Source organism: Sminthopsis crassicaudata, chromosome 2 (genome assembly GCF_048593235.1).
Source record: "Sminthopsis crassicaudata isolate SCR6 chromosome 2, ASM4859323v1, whole genome shotgun sequence".
In the NCBI taxonomy this organism is placed as follows: Eukaryota; Metazoa; Chordata; class Mammalia; order Dasyuromorphia; family Dasyuridae; genus Sminthopsis; species Sminthopsis crassicaudata.
Genome location: NC_133618.1, coordinates 315,126,137 through 315,147,248, shown reverse-complemented (window position 1 = coordinate 315,147,248; position 21,112 = coordinate 315,126,137). Strand labels below are relative to the sequence as shown.

Here is a 21,112-nt window from a genome sequence, read left to right as displayed (position 1 = left end):
GGGAAAAACTCCGCACTGAAAGTGACTCAGGCCTGGGTAGCACTGGCCCAGTTGCAGAAGTGCCCTGAGAAGATCCCCGCTGTGTGGATTAGTGACTGCCCTGGGGCTAGAGGCTGAGTAGCAAAAGTATCAGCACCCCAGGCAAAAGCCCACTGTGGGTATTAGCAATTGCCCTGCACTCTGCACAACACCAAAAGTGTCTGCCCTGGGGAACACAGTCATGCTGAAGAAATTCTATTACCCCAGGCAGAGCCCCTCACTGTGCAGATTTGTGACTGCCCTGAGCAAAAGCCCCATGCTGCTGAATTCAGTTTCACAGCTGTGCTGTGGGCTGTGCTGAGTCAGTCACTTCCGGTTTTAGGTGGATATAGCCAGATCCTATTAGGCTTTAGCATTTTTTAGAGTACCCTCTACCTTTGGCTTTAATTTCTCTGCTGATCTACTGCTTTACAACCAAAGCAGAGCAGCCAACCTATGGTGGAGTCCTCTCTGTAAATTTTCCAACCACGGAGACCATCCCCACCCCTGTCCACTCCAACACTAGCTTCTGGTTCTATCCCTGCTTGCACTGGTCTGCTCCCATCTCTCAGGACAAACCTTTTCTGGCGATCTTCCAGATTATCTTTGGCTGGTAAGTTATTGCACTTTTCAGTCTTCGTGAATTTTACCAGTCAAGCGCTCTTTTTGAGGCTGAATTTAATAATTAGTAGTGAGGGTATGAGAGAAGCTCAGAAAGTCACGTGTGCCTTCTCCACCATCTTGGCTCCGCCCAGGTTTATTCCTAAATAAGAGGTGTGTAGTCTGATTTTAGCTAAGTGTAACTTGTTGATTCTGAGCTCCCTTAATCCTGGGGAATCTAGATTAACTTGGAATTCAATGATAAAAACATTGGAATAGAACCTAACCTGAAATTCAGTGATAAAAGCATCAGAATACACAACCTGAGTGTAGGTAGGACCAGTCTATTAACCCAGCCAAAAAAAGGAAGGAAAGAAGGAAGTAAGGGAAAGAGGAGAAGAAAAGAAAAAGGAAGGGAAGAGGAAAAAAAAGCTGAGTAATTTGTTCTTTATAAACCTGTGCTAACTTTTGTGATACACTTTTATTTCCTGGTTCTCTCAAATTTGGGCTTTTATATGTACAAAGTAGAACAGAAAAAAAAGGATTGTTCAGAAAACTGTCAATTTCTGTTATATTCATCTTGCTTTTCCTTTTTTAAGTATATAATAAATTCAAATTTTAAACTTTCAAATCTTTCTTTGATTTTCTTTTATCCTTCTGTTCATTTAAAAATTATAATTTATGCTCAACTAAAATATTCCTAAATGAGTAATTCCATATATACAGCAGAACTAAAAAAGATGAAACTATGAATCATCATTTCATAATGCTTGATTTAAAAAAGTATATGCTGAGTGACTGTGGGCAAGTCACTTAACCCCAATTGTCTTACCCCCAGAAAAGTATATCATAAATTACACATATTACTTTTAAAACTGCTTCTCTAATCTGTTTTTCCTTCTGAACTTTCTTCTATTCTGTGCATTTTTATTTTTACTTTTTTCCCCTCATTATAGCTTTTTATTGACAAAACATATGCATAGGTAATTTTTCAAAGTTGACCCTTGTAAACACTTCTGTTCCAACTTTTCCGCTCCTTCCCTTCACCTCCTCCCCTAGATGGCAGGCAGTCCCATACATGTTAAACACATTAAACTGTATGTTAGATATATGTATACATATTTATATAATTAAATTGTTACACAAGAAAAATCGGATTTAGAAAGAATCTTCTGGGGAAGATTCTTCTTCTGGGAAGAAAAACAAAAATGCAAGTAAACAACAACAGAAAAGAGTGCAAATTCTATATTGTGGTCCACACTCATTTCCCAGTGTTCTTTCTCTGGATGTAGCTGGTTCTGTTCATCACAGATCAGTTGAACTGATTTGGATCCCCTCATTGCTGAAGATAGCCACTTCCATCAGAATTGATCCTCATATACTATTGTTGTTGGAGTATATAATGATCTCCTGGTTCTGCTCATTTCACTTATCATCAGTTTGTGTAAGTCTCTCTAAGCCTCTCTGTATTCATCCTGCTGGTCATTTCTTACAGAACAATAATATTCCATAACATTCATATGTCATAATTTACTCATCCATTATTTAATTGATGGGCATCCATTCAATTTGCATTTTCTAGCCACTATGAAAAGGGTTTCCAGAAACATATTTGTACATATAGGTCCCTTTCCCTTCTTTAATATCTCTTTGGGATATAAGCCCAGTAGTAACACTGCTGGTTCAAAGGGTATGCACAGTTTGATAACTTTTTGAGCATAGTTTCAAATCATTCTCCAGAATGGCCAGATGTATTTACAATTTCACCAACAATGTGTCAGTGTCCCTGTTTTCCCACATCCCTTCCAACTTTCTGCATTGCCTATCCCTGTCATTCTATCCAATCTGACAGGTGTGTAGTGGTATCTCAGAGTTGTCTTAATGTGCATTTCTCTGATTAATAATGACTTGGAGCATCTTTTCATATGGCTAGAAATAATTTCAATTTCTTGTCTAAGAATTGTCTGTTCATATCCTTTGACTATTTATCAATTGGAGAATAGCTTGATTTCTTATAAATTAGAGTCAATTCTCTATATATTTTGGAAATGAGGCCTTTATCAGAACCTTTGACTGTAAAAATGTTTTCCCAGTTCATTGCTTCCCTTCTAATCTTGTCTGCATTAGTTTTGTTTGTACAAAAGCTCTTCAATTTGATATAAACAAAATTTTCTATTTTGTGATCAGTAATGTTCTCTAGTTCCTCTTTGGTCATAAATTCCTTCCTCTTCCACAGGTCTGAAAGGTAAACTATCCTATGTTCCCCTTAATTTATTTATAATCTCATTCTTTATGCCTAGATCATGAACCCATTTTGACCTTATGTTGGTGTATGGTGTTAAGTATGGGTCAATGCCTAGTTTCTACCATACTAATTTACAATTTTCCCAGAAATTTTTGTCAAACATTTTTTATCCCAAAAGCTGGGGTCTTTGGGTTTGTCAAAGACTAGATTATTAAAGTTATTGACTGTTTTTCCCTTTGAACCTAACCTATTCCACTGATAAACTACTCTATTTCTTAGCCAATACCAAATAGTTTTGGTAACCACTGCTTTATAATATAATTTTAGATCAGGTACAGCTAGGCCACCTTCATTTGATTTTTTTTTTCATTAATTCCCTTGAAATTCTTGACCTTATGTTTTTCCATATGAACTTTGTTGTTATTTTTTCTAGGTCATTAAAATAGTTTTTTGGGAGTCTGATTGGTATAGCACTAAATAAATAGATTAGGTAGAATTATCATTTTTATTATATTTGTTCGCTCTATCCAAGAACATTTAATATTTTTCCAATTGGTTAGATCAGACTTAATTTGTGTGGAAAATGTTTTGTAGTTTTGCTCATATAGTTTCTGATTTTCCCTTGGCAGATAGATGATTCCTAAATATTTTATACTATCGGTAGTTACTTTAAATGGAATTTCTCTTTGTAACTCTAACTGTTGGATTTTGTTGGTGATATATAAAAATGCTGATGACTTATGTGGGTTTATTTTGCATCCTACAACTTTGCTAAAGGTGTGAATTATTTATAATATCTTTTTAGTAGAATCTCTGGGGTTGTCTAAGTATACCATTATATCAGCAAAGAGTGATAATTTGGTTTCCTCATTACCTATTCTAATTCCTTTCATCTCTTTCTCAACTCTTATTGTCAAAGCTAGCATTTCTAATACAATACTGAACAGTAATGGTGATAATGGGCAATCTTATTTCACTCCTGATCTTTTTGGGAATTGCAGTTTATCCCCATTACATATGATGCTTACTGACAGTTTTAAATAGATGCTACTGATTATTTTAAGGAGGAGTTCATTTATTCCTATACTCTCAAGTGTTTTTAATAGGAATGGTTGTTGAATTTTATCAAATGCTTTTTCTGCATCTATTGAGATAATCATGTGGTTTTTGTTAATTTGGTTATTAATTTGGCCAATTATACTGATAGTTTTCCTAATATTGAACCAAGCCCTGCATTCCTGGTATAAATCCTACTTTATCATGGTATAATACACATTTCTTTGTGAACAATATTGAGAGAAAAAGAATAAAAGGAGAAACCATGAAAGAGGAAAAACTAAAAAAGTGAACATAGTATATGTTGATTTACATTCAAAAAGCTACTTATCTTTCTGAATGTAGATGGCATTTTCTATCTAAAGTTTATTGGAAATGCCTTGGATCTCTGAAAGAACCAAGTCTTTCATAGTTGATTGTACATTCTTGATGTTACTGTGAACAATGTATTCCTGGTTCTGCTTGTTTTACTCAGCATCAATTCATATAAATCTTTCCTGGACTTTATAAAACCATCCTATTCATCATTTTTTATGGAACAATAATATTCCATTACCTTCATAGGTACTTATTTAGCCATTCCCCAACTGATGGGCATATACTCATTTTCCAAGAGCCACTACAAACATTGTTGCATATGTGAGTTCTTTTCCCTCCTTTATGATTTCTTGGGATACAGATCCAATTATGGAACTGCTGGATCAAAGAGCATGTTTTATAACTGTCTGGGCATTCCAGATTGCTTTCCAGAATGGTTGGATCATTTCACAACTCTACCAATAATGCATTAGTGTTCTAGTTTTTCCATATCCCTCCAATATTTATCATTATCTTTTCCTATCAATGTGAGGTGTCAATATAAGAGGTGTAAGGTGATACCTCAAGAATTGTTTTGATTTGCATTTCTCCAATCAATACTGATTTAGAGCATTTTTTCATATGACTATGGATTGCTTTAATTTTGTCTGAAAATTATTCATATCCTTTAACCAGTTATCAATTGGGAAACAGGTACTTAAGTAAATTATACATTAATATCCTTTTTTCACCTGAGTCTTACCTTTTTTTCTAGTTCAGATTGTGCCTTCTCTCTTTAACTCATTTGTTACAGAGGGAAAAGTAGAATAGTCCTTACCTCCTTCCTTAGTACCACTTCCAGACTTTCCTATTACTGCCATCACTCAGCAGCCACTTCTCCTTTGGGTTTCACTCTACCCAAATTTATCACTAAATCTAGATCCTGGTAGTTCTACATGTGCCAGGACATTTTCTCACCCCCCCCCTTTTTTTTTTTTTTTTTAATAAATTCAAGGCTTGGCTTAAGTCTTCCTCTCAATCCCAATTTCTATCCTTATATTAGGTGGCTTCCACATAAATGTTGATATTCTCACAAGCACCTAAACCATTCAGATTCAAACTAATCACTCTTATATACTCCACTTTACTTCAGCTACACCCATAGCAAGCCCTTTGAGCTTGCCATAAAAAAAAATTGTTTTCATTCTGGTCTTAATCTATACTTTTAGGTCCAACTTTCATTGTGAATTCTCTGGAATTGTGGCTGGTCATTGTGTAGTACAGAATTTGTGTCTTTCAAAATTAGTCACAATAGTATTGTTGTTATTGTATAAATTGTTTTCTTTGAACATCATCTACTTGTTTTAATTGCGAATTTACTACAAGGCTTTATCCTAGGCCCTCTTCCCTTCTTATTTCACACTTTTCACTTATTGACCTCATGAGCTCCCATTAGTTTATCATTTCTATGCAAATGACTCCAAAATCTGTATATTCAGATCTCTTTTTCTTCTGAGTTCCAATCCTGCATCAGCAACTGTCAGTTGAATATATTGAACTGTCCTGAGAGTATTGCAAATTCACTATATTCCAAAAGAATTCATTAACTTTGATCCATATCCTGTCCCTTTCCTGAATTTTCCTATTTCTGTTGAGGGCACCACCTATTTATTTGGGTTTGAAACCTTAGTGTCATCTTAATTTATCACTTTTCATTAACCTTGTATTATCTAGTACATATCTTGTGGGTTTTTTCCTTTTTTAAAAATAAGTTTTTATTGATACTCTGTTTCATCATAAGATCATCATAGTATCTTAAGTGTAGCTTCTCCTTCCCTTCTAAAAGGCCATTCCATATGATAATATTTTTAGAGAGGAAAAAAAATAAATAGAACCATTGAAAAAGACCAAAAGCATGTACAGTGTATAATACCTGTGTATTTCTCTTCTCCATGAAGGTGTAGTTTGGGGATATCTTTTTATTTGATATTTTAATTTTCCCCAGTTATATGTAAAACAATTTTTTACATTTGTTTTTAAAACTTTGAGCTCCAGATTCTCTCCCTTCCTCCCTATCTCCAACTCCCATTAAGAAGGCATATGTGGGTGGATTCCAGGAATATGGTAGAGTAGGTCAGTAAATTTTAAGCTCTCCAGATTTCACCCACAACAGAACAAATTTGCACTTCAGGACGAATATAGTCTGGTGAAAATTTTCTAAGACTACTTGGGGCAGAGCAGGGGTCTTCCCAAAGAAAGACCCCACTATGCTTTAAACACCTCCAGGCCAGCCAAGAGGGGAGTACTGGGACTAGATGAGTATGGCTAAAGCCTTAGTAGGAACCACAGAGACTTATCACCTCCCCAACTGCCAAGTCCAATGTCTGAGTCCAGGAAGACTGAGGGAACTTTGGTTGCTTAGGAATGCCAGGCCCAGCTGTGCTGCTGAGATGCAGTACTGAGCATGAAGGAAGTAGTAATTTGTGAATATAGAAGTAGTAAGCCAGAGATGCTGCTGTCTGCAGGCACTTGTGAATGACTGGAGCTCTTGGTTTGGGGTTCCAGATCAGAGGGGAGAACTGAAATGAATGTAGAGCCACCTGCCCCTACTACATTTATTAGAGGTGCTTACACTAATACTGATCATAAAAAAAAAACGAACTAGCAAAGAAGAAAGAATCTAACCATAGAAAAGTATGGGAACAAGAAAGACCGGGGTTCATCTTCAGAGGAGGACCCTAAAATAAAAAAAAATTTCTACTCTAAAGAGTAATGTTAAATAGCACCCTGCCCCAAAAGAATTTATAGAAGAACTCAAAAATAATTTAAAAATCAAATTAGAGCGATTGAGGGAAAACTAAAAAAATAAAAAAACTATCCAAGAAAACAAGAAGTTTATAAACAAAAGTTAACCAACTACAATGATGTCTTAAAGATGAAAAGAACTCTTTGAAAATTAGAATTGGGCAAGGGGAATCCAGTGAAGCTATAAGAGACCAAGGAATAACAAAACAGAATATAAAGAATGAAAAACAGAACAGAATGTGAACTATAAGAAAAGCAACAGATCTGGACAGCAGATCAAGAAGAGAAAATATAATAATTGGAATTCCTGAAAACTGTGACCAAAAAAAGAACCTTTGCACAATAATGCAAGAAATAAGCTAAGAAAATTGTCCTGAAATGGTAGCACATGAGAGGAAAGTAGAAATTTTAAAAATTTCATCAATCATTATTACGTCAAATCCTTTGTGGAAAATACATAGGAATATTATTGCCAAATTTCAAAACCCCCAGATCAAAGAGAAAATTTTACAAAAAACAAGAAAAAGCAACTACACTGAAGTTACATTTAAAATTATACAGGACTTAGCAGCACCCACAAGAAAAGACTGCAGGTCCTGGAACCATATCTACTAACAATCAAAAGCCAAAAATTATCCATAATGTTGAATGAAAAAAAAAGACATTCAATGAATTTACAAATTTTCAGGACTTTTAACTAAACCTGACTGTAATAGAAAATTTAACATATAAGAGACAATATCAAAGATCAAATTTCAAGGAACTTACTGGACAAATTGCTTATGTTTTTTACATGGAAATGTATAGCATATGTTTAGTCTGACATCAGTAATTGGGTAGCTCAAAAGAAAGATCGGGTCAGAGTTGAGCATGATCTAACTTTAAAAAGCAAAATTGTTTAGAAAAAGTTAAAAATAAATGAGATACAGAGGAAGAGGAGACAGAGGCATTTAAAGGGGACAGGAAAGCTTGCAGTTTTCAAAACTTCCCATGAGGAATTGGTTAAATAGGCAAACATTACATATATACCATGAAGAGTATAGCTGATATGGCTAGTAATCATTGATCTTGGACAAAATAAAACTATAATAAGCACTTAATAAATGCTTTTTTATTAAAAAAAATAGATACACGTGAAGTTATACAAAACATTTCCATTAAGTCATGTTGTAAAAGAAAACACAGATCTCCTTCCCCAAAAAATCAAGAAAAATTTTTAAAAAAGTATGCTTCAATCTGTATTCATGCACAATTAGTTCTTTCTATGGTTATGGATAACATTTTTCATCTTTAGTCCTTCAAAGTAGTCATGCATCATTTGTATTGCTGTGAATAGCAAAGTCATTCAGAGCTGATCATTCTACAATATTTGCTATTACTTTGTACATTTCATTTTGCTTGGGTTCATGGTTCATGGTTCCAGGTTTGTTTGTTTTTTTTTAAAAGAACATCCTGCTCATCATTTCCCACAGAGAAATACTATTCCATCATGATCACATAACACAATTTATTCAATCCCCAATTAATAAATATCCCCTCAATTTTCAATTCTTTGCCCTGAGACAAGCATATTTTTGAACATGTAGGTCCTTTTCTCTTTTTAAAAAATCTCTTTTGGGATTCATGCCTAATAGTGATATTGTTAGATCAAAGGATATGAATGATTTTATAGTCCTTAAGGCATTATTCATATCTTTTGATTATTTATCAATTGGGGAATGATTCTCATTTTTTTCCCATAAATTTGACTCAATTTCCTATACATTTGAGAATGAGGACTTCAAAAGAGAAACTTCAAAATTCTTTCCCCAATTACTATTCCTAACTATATTTCCCCCTATTTATTCTATTCTCTTTCTCCTTTTATTCTGATCCTCCTCAAAAAATATGACTCTCCTCAAAAGTGTTTTTCTACTATCTCCTCCCCCCAATATGCTCTTCTCTTCTGTCACCCTCCCTCCTTTCTGTGTCCCCTTCTCCTCCTACTATCCTACAAAGTAAAGTAGATTTTTATGTCTATATTGAATATGTACATTATTTCATCAGCAGATACTGATGAAAGTCAAGTTTCATTCACTGCCCTTCCCTTTCCTTCCCTTCCTTCCCCTCCATTGTTAAGGCTTTTTTCTGTCTCTTTTATAGCAGATAATTTACATCATTCCACCTCTCCCTTTCCCATTCTCACGGTACTTTCCTCTCCTGAATTTTTTTTAGATATTATCCCTTCATATTTAACTCACACTTGTGCACTCTTTCTAACTGCCATAATAATGAGAAAGTTCTGATGAGTTATAGGTATCATCCTCCCATGTAGGAATGTAAGCAAATAAAAGTTAAGTCCCTTATGATATCCCTTTAGTGATTAACTCCTTAAACTTCTCTTGAGTCCTGAAATTTTCTATTCAGCTCTGCTCTTTTCATCATGAATACTTGAAAATCCTCTTATTTCATTGAATATGTTTTCATTTTTAATTTTTTCAACCTTTCCCCCTTAAGGATTATATTCAGTTTTGCAGGGTAGATGATTCTTAGTTGTAATCCTAGCTCTATTGCTCTCTGGAATATCATATAACAAGTCCTCTTATCCATTAATGTAGAAGCTGCTAAATCTTGTTTTATTTTGACTGTGGCTCTTCTATATTAGAATTGTTTCTTTCTGGATGCTTATAATACTTTCTCCTTGACCAGGGAGTTCCAGAATTTGGCTATAACATTCCTGGGAGTTTTAATTTTGGGATCTCTTTCAAAAGGTGATTGGTGGATTCTTTCAATTTCTATTTTATCCTCTGATTCTAGAATATCAGAACAGTTTTTCTTGATAATGTCTTGAAAGATGATGTCCAGGCTCTTTTTTTGATCATAACTTTAAGGCAGACCAATAATTTTAAAGTTATTTCTCCTGAATCTGTTTTCCAGGTAAATTTTTTTCAGTAAGATAGTTCACACTGTTTTCTATTTTTTTCACTCTTTTGGTTTTGTTTTATTGTATCTTTATTTCTCTTAAAGTCATTAGCTATCATTTGCTCAATTCTAATTTTTAAGAAATTATTTTCCTCAGTGAGCTTCTGTACCTCCTTTCTTAATTGACCATTTTACTTTTTAAAGCATTCTTCTCCTCATTAGCTTTTTATATTTCTTTTTGCACCACTCAATTCTCTTTACAATTTTTCCTCTATCTCTCTTACTTGATTTTCAAAATTCCTTTTCCATAACTCTTCCATGACTTGAGACCAATTCTTATTTTTCTTGGAGGTTTTAGATGTAGGAACTTTGACTTTGTTATCATCTTCTGAGTGTGTGTTTTGATCTTCTTTGTCACTATAGTAACTTTCTGTGTTTGCTCATTTTCACTGCCTATTACTCAGCTTTTAATTCTTTGTTAAAGTAGAGCTCTGTCTCCAGAGTGGAGGGTGCACTATCCCAAGCTTCAGGGTATTTGTGCAGCTGTTTCCAGAGATTCTTCTAGGGACTGGACCACAAGCACTCTTTTCTGCTCTGGAAACATGGGGAGTGTCCCCTCCCCACTGTGCTTATATGTTCTAGTGTGCTGAAGCAACAGAATCCTTCCTCGGTGCTAGTACAGAGACCTTCTATGAGCAAAGGTCCCAGAAGCTGCTGCTATTGCTGCCACACAAGCCCACTTAGGGTTTGCTGGTTTCCCAAAGCCCTCTCACCCTACTAACAAAATCTCTCCTGCTGACCTTCCAAGTTGGTCTAGAAGCATGCAGTAGTCCTGTTTATTCAGAGGCTTTTAGGCCACTTGTGTTTTGCAGATGCCCGGACTGAGCTGGGTGCCAGGGCTGTGCTGGCCCTGGGCTGCTCTAGACTTCCACTTTGGTGCCACAGACCTTTTCTGCTGACCTTCTGAGTTCTCTTTGGCTGGGAAAAGCTCCATTCCATCTGTGTGCTCTGATGCTCCAAAATTTGTTTAGAGTCATTATTTAAAAAAAAAAATTGTAGGAGTTTGGGAAGAAATCTGCAAATCTTTTCCTTTTCTGATACTTGATTTGGCCTCTTGAGTCTCACTTGATCTTTATAATTTTGTTACATTTACTTTTGATTTTTTTGTGTGGTGTTCTTTCCATTTATATTATTGTAGTTACTATGTATATTATTTTCTTGGTTCTGCTTACTTCATTCTGCATCAATTCACATAGAATTTTCCATGCCTCTCTGTATTCATCACAGATATTTCTTATAGCACAGTAACAATGCATTACATTCATATACCACAATTTGTTTAGCCATAATTGTGTTTAGCCACAATTGATAGGCTTCTACTTGGTTTCCAATACTTAGATATCACAAAAAATGTTGTTAAAATATATTTAAGTAATTGGGAACTTTATTCTTATCAATGATTTTATTGGAATTTTGTAAGTCCAGTAATGGATTCTTTGGTTCAAAAATATAAATTTTTTGTCATTTTATTTGTAGAATTCCAAATTGCTTTCCAAAATGTCTATAACACTTCTCAGTCCCACCAACAATGTATTAGTGTGCTTATCTTTCTACAACCTCCAACACAGATTATTGCCATTTTTGCCAATTTGCAGAGTGTGAGGTGCAATTTCAGATTTTGATTAGCATGTTTCTTAATAGTGATCTGGAGCATTTTTTTTCACATGCTTGTGAATACTTTGTAGTTCTTTTAAGAATTATTTGTTCATATCCTTTAACCACTTAACCTATTGAGAAATGGCTGTTAGTATTTTGTATAACAAACCCTTACCAGAGAAATTCAACATACTGATTTTTTTTTTTATCTTCTTCTTTTCCCACATGCATTAACTTTGTGTAGAAGTTCTTCAGTTTCGAGTAACTAAAGTTAAAATTTTATCCTTTGTAATTGCCTTTGTCTCTTATTTGGTTAAGAATATGTCTCCAGGGGCAGCTAGGTGGCGCAGTGGATAGAGCACCAGCCTTGATTTCAGGAGGACCCGAGTTCAAATGTGATCTCAGACACTTAACACTTCCTAGCTGTATGACCCTGGGCAAGTCACTCAACCCCAGCCTAAAAAAAAAAAAGAATATATGTCTCCAGAAAAAATAAAATGGAGAGAAATAAACAAATAGTAATTAAACTTTGAATGTGGATGGAATGGAAACAGAATGAATTAAAAATCATAATCTGATAATATGTTGTTTACAAGAAATGCTACATTGTGGTCTATACTCAGTTCAGTTCCCACAGTCCTTTCTCTGGGCATAGATGGCAACGTCTTTCATTACTTTTTCATTACTGAACAATTGGAACTTATTTGGATCCTCTCATTGTTGAAGAGAGCCATGTCCATCAGAATCAATCGCTGTAAATAGTCTTCTTGTTGCCGTGTACAATGATCTCCTGGTTCTGCTCATTTCACTCAGCATCAGTTCATGTAAGTTTCTCCAGGCCTCTCTGAAATCATCCTGCTGGTTGTTTCTTACAGAACAATAATATTCCATAACATTCATACACCATAAATTAATTCAGCTATTCTCCAATTGAGGGGCATCCACTCAGTTTCCAGTTTCCTGCCACTATAAAGAGGACTGCCACAAATATTTTGCACATGTGGGTCCCTTTTCCTCCTTTAAGATCTCTTTGGGATATAAGCCCAGTAGAAATACTGCTGGGTCAAAGGTATGCACAGTTTGATAACTTTTTGAGCATAGTTCTAAACTGCTCTCCAGAATGGCACATGGATTAGGGTTATCTTCAGAGAGTTATACTGGGAGCAATGCATGGCATTTATAAAGAGGGAAGATTTAGACTTGATGTCAGTGATAACATCCTAACAATTAGAGCTATCCAAATGTAGAATGGCTTTCTCCAGAAGATAATATTGTACTACCACTTGATCAGGATGTTGGCTGGATAGATTCTTGACAAGATGGGTTTGACTAGATATGATTGGATATAACTAACTTTTAAATTCCATTCTAATTTGGAATGTCTATGATTCTGTGATTTCTTAGGTCCCTTTCAAATTCTAAGTAAGATTCTGTGATTCAGTTTATTTCACAGAAGCTGTATAAAAAGATGCATATAATAACATCAGGTCATTTGAAAGATCCAAAATTTTATTTTTCCTAAAAATTACTTTTAATTTCTCTAAAACTAATAGCTCAACCAACCCTGGTAAAAAAATGAATGAATGAACAAATGGTCATATATATATATATATGCATATATATATAATATATATATGCATATATATATATATATATATATCATCATTATTGGAGGATATCTTAGGTTTAATATAGTTGCAGTACTTGTTTAGAAATTCTTTACAAATTTAACATTCTAGATTCAAGTGCATATTCTTTTTTTTATCTCAAAACAAAATTTGTGAAATATGGTTCCCGGATGTTTAAAAAGTACATAAATGGATTTTTTGCCTTTCATGTTCAGGATCAAGAAATTTTGGAGAACGGAAATTTTACTGACACTATATAGAAAACCAGTTTTGTTTCAAAATTGACTATTAATTTTGTTTAATTTTAGCTAAAGGATACTTTAAGAAATTCAGAGAAGAAGCATCAAGATATTCTTCGAAGGTTGGAAGGCAGATATTTTGAAGAAAAGGTATATAATGCTAGGATCTGTTTAAGAAATTAAACTAGAAAACGTTCCTGATCTTTCTGTATATAGCTAGGTTATTATTTTGTTTTAATAAATAAATTTCATAATTTGCATGCCATAGCTCAATAACAGTTTTCTAATATGAAAGGAATTTAGGAAATATGTCAGGTAGATGTTTTCTGTAGAGAGCTACTGATTTCTATTCTTTTCTCTATTCCTTTCTCTCCATTTCTCTTTTGAAAAAGGAGGTCTTCCTGGTTTTTCTTTTTCATCTGCTATTAAGTTCTTCATTTTATAAGAGTACTCTTGATATGGCTATGGCTGTTTTTCTTTCTCCTATCCCACAAAAATGATTAGATTAATTCAGCTGCTAATTTTAATGTGCTTTTAAATATTTTTTCCAAAAATGTAAAGCCTTTACATATGTTGACATTTTTACCCACAGGAAAATATGTAACCAATTTACTCTTTACTTCAGTGTCGACTAGAGAAAGAAGCTGAGAAGAAGGTAGTCATGCTGGCAGAGAGAGCCCACCAAGAGGCCATTGTGTAAGAAATTGTTTTTGTTTTGTTGATTCTTCCTTTTCTTTTCTAGTTGCTTCTTATCTTTAATTTTAGTTCTTTTTTCTAAATTTGTCACTTTCTTATAATTTATATTTGACTTTCTGCATGATTTTTTCTCTGTAAATTTCTCTTGATATTTCTTTGTCATTTTTGTCTATGACAGTAATTTAAGGACTAGGTCAATTAGCAAGGAGTTAAGGTCTTCAACCATTTAATATTTTTAAAAGACTTAAACATTTTCTTGATATTACTATTATTTTCCTTTCCTTGTCTCATCAAGAGGTAAAGCAATCATTAGCCTAGTTTGGCAACCCCTTTATATGCTTTTGAACTTTATTGAATTTATATTTAAAGTTATCAAAAGATGTGTGATTTCATCATTTTCTTACTACTCATCGAGTGAAACCATTCCTATTTTAGGATTAGAGATTTAGAGCTGGATTGGATCTTAGAAGTCATCTAGCTCCCAGCTTCTTAAAACTGTAGTTCGTGATCTCATATGGGGTCTTGTAAATGAATGTGGGGTTTACAAAATTATGATTATCATCAAATGTTTAATTTGTATACCTATTTTTATAACCATTTTCTTGGAGTCATGTACAAATATCTTGGGTGAAAAGAGACAGCAAGTGGAAAAAGTTTAAGAAGCCCTAATCTGGTCCAACCTAAATATTTCATAGATGAGAAAATTGAGGCTCAGAGTATCTTACCCAGGGTGACTCCACTAGGAAGTGGCAATCAGGGTTAGAAATTAGGGCCCTCTGATTGCAGATTCAGTGTTCTGTCTAGTCTTTCTCTGTCTCTGTGCTCCTACACCCCACCCTTCCTCCCAATCCTTATCCTCTTATACTCAATCTACCTGTGTGATAAGATTCTTTAAACTGGTTTGGTTGATACTTAGAACACTGGTGTCAGGCTTCTACACATCCTTTCCAGCTCAGTAGGGAAGAGCTTCAATCAACAAGCATTTATTAAGTGCTTACTATGAGCAGATCACTGTGATAAATTGTGCTAAGTGTTCAAATACAATTAAAGACAAAAGTCAGAGCTCACACTCTCTGACATAATCTTAGTGTCTTCAAGGCTGATTCTACTTCACAATGAGATGTTAGTGCAGGAGTTTTGTGGAAATTTTCTTAAGTTGTTATCTCCAAATGTTGACATCATAGTGGTCATGAATTTACTTTCATATCTGTCTATCTGTTGCAGTCAGTTGGACAATGCTGGGAGAGCTGTATTTAAAGAGAATGTTCGTCTCCAGAAGGCTCTTGCTTTCCATATGAAGGAAGCCAATGATCTGCAGATGACCTCAAAAAAGTTGCAAGATAGCCAGACTTTGCTCCTACAACAGAAGGTTCTTGCTATTATTTATATCTCTTGGTTTATAACATTACAAAAAGATTCCATAACATTACCTTGATTATTCAACTCTATCTTCATGTTAATCAGAAAATAAATACAAAACGGTGACTTGCTATGCTAGGAATTGCCCAAATTAAGTCGGAAATCTCAAATTTCAGTTCTCTAGAAGTGGTAAGCCAGGTGATAAGCCTTGGTAGCAAGCCTGGGAAATTTAAAAGGGATTCATGTTAGGTAGAATACAGGAATGCCTAGTCCCAACTGTACTAACTAGTCACAACTTTTGGTTTTGTCACCTTGTCCTAGTGAATCTTAAAAACCTGAGACTGAGACAGCATTATTGGAAGAGGCTTCAAAAATACTGAGAAGGTGTGTTTAGCACATTAGTGAGGAGGGGGGATGATTAGCAATATAAGGTTATACCTATTGAGTGACTCTTGAACATATACAAACTAAAACTGGAGCCTACAAGGTCAGTACATTTGTCTACTTTCATGACACTTTGAATATGCTATATAGGATCATAGATTTAGAATTGGAAGGAGGCCCAAAGGTCCAATTCTCTCTAGTCCAGCTTTTTCATTTTACTGATTACAAACTTTGAGTGGTTAGGTGATTTGCCCAGAATCGTTAGGACAGTGTAGCGAGCTGTCGTCTCCAGAAGCTGCCGATTGCTCTCTGGGAAGAGATCTGCTGTGTCTACTCAAATCTTTTGGACAGATTCTTCTTCCTGTAGTGAACCGTTGTCTCCAGGCAGTTGCTGTTAACTCTTGTCCAGAGAAGTGACTTCCCTTCCTGCAGAGAGCTGCGTCAAGCCAGATGTAGTGCAGAGTCTTCTTCTATCTCTGGGTGTCCTCTCTTTTATCCTCCCAGAGAATGGGCGTGGGATAATGCAAGGGCTTCTGGGAAGAACCACTTCAGCCAATGAGCTTGCTCCTTCTATCAAGTCAACCTGAGTTCTCACCTTGTAATTGTCCAGACAACCTGAATTCTCACCTTGTCACTATCCAGACAACCTGAGTTCTCACCTAGTAATCCTAACAGGACAGAGCAGGAATGTCAATTTAGGTCCTCTGCTACCAAATCCAGCACTCTTTTCACTGTAGCATACAACATTCAAATCTTAAATTTAAGATTGATTTGTAAATCAAGATGTCACTTTCCCTCTAATATTTTTAATATCTCTGTGCCCTGTTTATTATAGTAGGATAGCTCCTAAGTACAGGCATTTCTGGTGGGGAAGAATTGTATGATTAGAAGTTGCCAATATAGCAAGGGGCTTAACAGAATATGCCATCCAGCTTTCTGATAGTTCATGTTCACTTCTCTTTCCTGGGTATGGTTCATCATCAAAGATTCACCCAAACTCGTACTAGTACATGGGACTAGTTCATAGTCATCTTTATAGAGCTTAAAGAAGTCTTAGCAATTTGTTAAGTGAGCTTGAACTTGAAACATGAAAAAATTACTTTTAGAAGGATGGATTAAAAGAAGGAATAATTGAATACAAGGAAAATAGTGAATGAGGGGCAGGATTTCATTTAGTGGAAATGAAAAGAGGGATAAACCCAAGAGGAAAATACTATCAAGACTTAATAAAGATTTAACTATTACAATATAATAATGATAATAATAATTATTTTATGTTGGAACTTCCTTAATGCACCTGTAAAAAAAGAAACTCTCTTATTGGTATTGGTTTCTTTGTGAAATATATATTTAATTTTTATATTGTACCAAAATAAAATCCTAATTTTCTGATTGGGATCATGGTGTGTTGTTATGACTTAATGGTAAAGTGAAAATTTACAATAGAACTGGTAACCAATACTGTTAAAATTATAGAAAAATTGTATTGTAATTGCAGAAATATCTACATACAAGAAAGTATTTACAATTTGGATCAAGGTTGCACAGAAGGGGAAAGAACGCCAGTTAGGAAGGGGAAGGAAAATCTCTTTTTTTCTGATGTTGGATAAGCTACTTTATCTTTTTAAATCTTCCCCCCCACTTGTACAATAAGATAACTGTGAATATCTTTTCTGGTACTAGTATTTTGAAATGGAAAGTAAGGAAATGCAATGCCTCCTTCTAGTGATTTCTTTTTCAACTTCTGCCATGTAATTAGGAAGTACTTAATAAATGTTTATTTAAATGAATGTGTTTTTTTTTTACTGTCTGGCCAGCTCTGGAATTGTAAAGAAATTAATATATCTAGGTAGACATTACTTAATACAATAAGAATTGAAGGGAAGCAAGCAGGGAAGGTTTCAGTTGTTTGTAGAACATATGAAAGGATGTTTGTTGTTGCACCCAATAGTCAAGGTGACAAAGATATTAATTCCAAAGCTCCAAACTTAGAAAGTATTTTTTTGGTAACTCATGAAAGTATTTTTGAGTTTTGGATTAATTCAAGAAAAATTAAAAATCTCTTTTTCATTTTGCTTTAGGAAACCAATGAGTTGTTGATTAGGGAAAAGATTATGCAAGTTACTCAGCAGAAAAGCCAGATCGAGTGTCTCCAGAAGAAAGTGAAAAAACTGGAGACAGCCCTGGGACACATGGCTACTGAGTTTGAGACCGAAATTAAAAAAATTCAGGAGCATGCATTTATAGAGAATCAGGCAGGCCAGGTGGAAATTGACAAGCTGGAACAAGTCCTTCAGATGAAGGACAAAGAGATTAATCGAGTGAAGAAGTTGGCCAAGAACATCTTGGATGAGCGAACAGAAGTGGAGAGATTCTTCCTTGATGCTCTATATCAAGTGAAGCAACAAATAAATCTTAGCAGGAAGGAATACAAAGAGATGGCAAAAGCAGCTTTTAATTTTAAAATGAGAGAGGCTTTTGCAGGAAGAACAGAATATCCCAAAATCCGGACATTTGATGGCAGAATCCACAGCACCAATAGTGTAAACCAAGATCTTAGGGAGGCAGAGAAATGGTATGGATAATTCTTTAATATAATATCCTATGTGATGTTATGTATTTGTGTACTACAGTTAAGAGATTAGAATTCTTTAAAGTCCTCTTGGTATCTAAAATAAGAACATGTCAAGAGTAGAAAGTATGTGAATACTGGAGCCTATTGTGAATCATAGAGAAAGATTAGTTTTATTCTTAGTTGAAAATTTAAATCCTGATGCTCCCTTCCCTTTGTGACTTGTAGGCAAGTTTTTTAGAATGAATTGTCTTGGAGGATAGTCTTTAAAAGACACTAACCTAGTTGTAAGAGAACTTTTCACAGACTATCAGTAATAAGGAGCCTAATGTTCCAATTAGTTCCTAATATGTGCTAACCCAATGGTCTTTCATCATTTACTGTGAGGAACAACAGTGTTCTGTCACTCTAGCTTAAAGATAAGATGTAGACTTTGCAAGACCTCAACTCATAATTATTTTTCTTCTTCTTTTTTTATTAAAACTTTTAATATACAAAACATATGCATGGGCAATTATTCAACAATGATCCTTGCAAAACTTTCTGTTCTAAATTTTTCCCTCCTTTCCCCTACCCCCTAGATGACAGTCCATTCATGTTAAATATGTTAAAATATATGTTAAATTCAGTATATGTATACATATTTATATGGTTGTCTTGATGCACAAGAAAAATTGGATCTAGAAAAAAAATCTGAGAAGGAAAACAAAATTCAAGCAAAAATGTTATGCTGTGTTCCAAACTCAGTACCTACTTTTCTCTTTCTGGGTGTAGATGTCTCACTTCATCACAAGATCATTGGAACTGGTTTGAATTGTAAGGCTGGAGAAACTGAGGCAAGATAGAGATTAGAGAGTATTTAACATTTTATTTAAATGGAGAGATTTCCTGGGACCAAATAGATCCATGGTTTGGTCCCAGGGCTGAAAGAAACTATCATCTCCAAGAATCCAGCCAACAATGTGAGTTCTCAATGATATATATACATGTGGCTCAAACTCAGGGGGTAGACTGAATCAGGGGCAGAGTCTGGGTGCTGAGAGTGGAAATGGGAGTCTGACAAGGTGGGGAGAGCCACCAGAGAGGGGGGATGAATAATGGGGGGAGGCATCCCGGAGGTGGGGAAAGGCATCTTGATAAGACAGTCTGATATTCTGATAGCTTGGGATGGAGAGAGGGATTCTAATATTCTAAAACATAAGATATTTTATCCTTCTCAAATATTCTGATAAAGAGGGAGGGATGGTTTTGCAGGCTTGAGCAGAATAATTATAAACTGAGGCAGAACAATTAGGGAAACCAAGTCAGGATAATTAGGGAAACTGAGTCAGGACATTAAAGGAAAACTGTGGCATAACAGAGTCATATCATTGTTGAAGAGAACCATGTCCATCAGATTTGATCATTATATAGTCTTGATGCTGTGTACAATGATCTTCTGGTTCTGCTCATTTCACTCAGCATCAGTTCTATGTAAGTCTCTCCAGGCCTCTCTGAAATCATTCTGCTGATCGTTTCTCACAGAACCGTAATATTCCATAGCATTCATATACCATAACTTATTCAGCCATTCTCCAAATGATGGGCACCTATTCAGTTTCCAGTTTTTAGCCATTACAAAAAAGGCTGCCACAAACATTTTTTGCACATCCCTCCTTTAAGATCTCTTTGGGATATAAGTCCAGTAGAAATACTGCTGGATCAGAGGGTATGCACAGTTCAAACTATAATTCTTTACCACCTTTTCGTATGTAGCAATTTGTGGTGGTTTTGTGGTTACACAACAAGTTCATGGTCACATATTTCTTTTCTTTTATTGAAATAGCAATATGAGATGCTCTCTGTCTTCAGGGATCTTATAATTTAGTCTCAGCAGAATATAAACAAAAATAAAAAGGTAGGATAGCATATGAACAAGAAGAAAAAGTACTTGCAGGCTTAAGATAACTGTGACAGTAAATGATTATATTTGTAATCAATTGTTCACTTCTTATCTACCTAAAAGCAAAAGCCATATTATTTTTAACAAGACAGTAGCAAAATGAGACTATATATTTTTATTAATTTTTTCCTATTATTTTTATTTTATATATTATTCGCTTCTCTTTTCTTCTCTCTGTATCACTTTCACTTAAGTCTGAACATATTTCTTTGAATTTTACATATTTTTTTAACTCCAAAGAACAGCCGCTATGATCCAATAGAATCCTCATAAAAGAAAATCAACTACCATGGGAGGCTGAAGCTAATGGATCTTTTGGGCTCTGGAGTTTTGAGCTGCAGTGGGCTTTGCTAATCTATTGTTGGCAATAAGTTCAGTTTTGACAAAATGTGCACTAGAGAGATGGGGGAGACCAGGTTACCTAAGAAATGATGAATAAACCCAGATTACAAACACAGCAAGCCAGAACTCTAGTGCTGACAGTGATAGAACTGGGCCATGAGCAGCTCTTATGCTTTCTGCCTGACTAAGACAGGACAATCTGGTCTTGTTTTTTAAACAAAGAAACTAATTAAGGAAGGTCCTTTTTCCTCTAGCCCTTCCCCCTCCACTATCTCCCAAGCATGTTGGGTGAACCCTCTGTGATGAACATAGGGGAGAGACAGGCATCATAAAGGATGAGTATTGGACTAATATATGGTCTGTTTTGGTAGA

At 35.0% G+C, this 21,112-nt stretch overlaps 1 protein-coding gene across 1 annotated transcript in view; it reads left to right on the top strand.

Annotated features, from left to right (window-relative positions):
* Nucleotides 1-21,112, top strand: part of BBOF1 (basal body orientation factor 1) — a 73,125-nt gene that overhangs the window by 10,498 nt on the left and 41,515 nt on the right. Inside the window, exons 5-8 of the mRNA XM_074284792.1 lie at nt 13,515-13,595; nt 14,071-14,141; nt 15,366-15,510; nt 17,966-18,459. Coding sequence (XP_074140893.1) covers nt 13,515-13,595; nt 14,071-14,141; nt 15,366-15,510; nt 17,966-18,459 — 791 coding nt within the window. The remainder of the gene's footprint in view (nt 1-13,514; nt 13,596-14,070; nt 14,142-15,365; nt 15,511-17,965; nt 18,460-21,112) is intronic.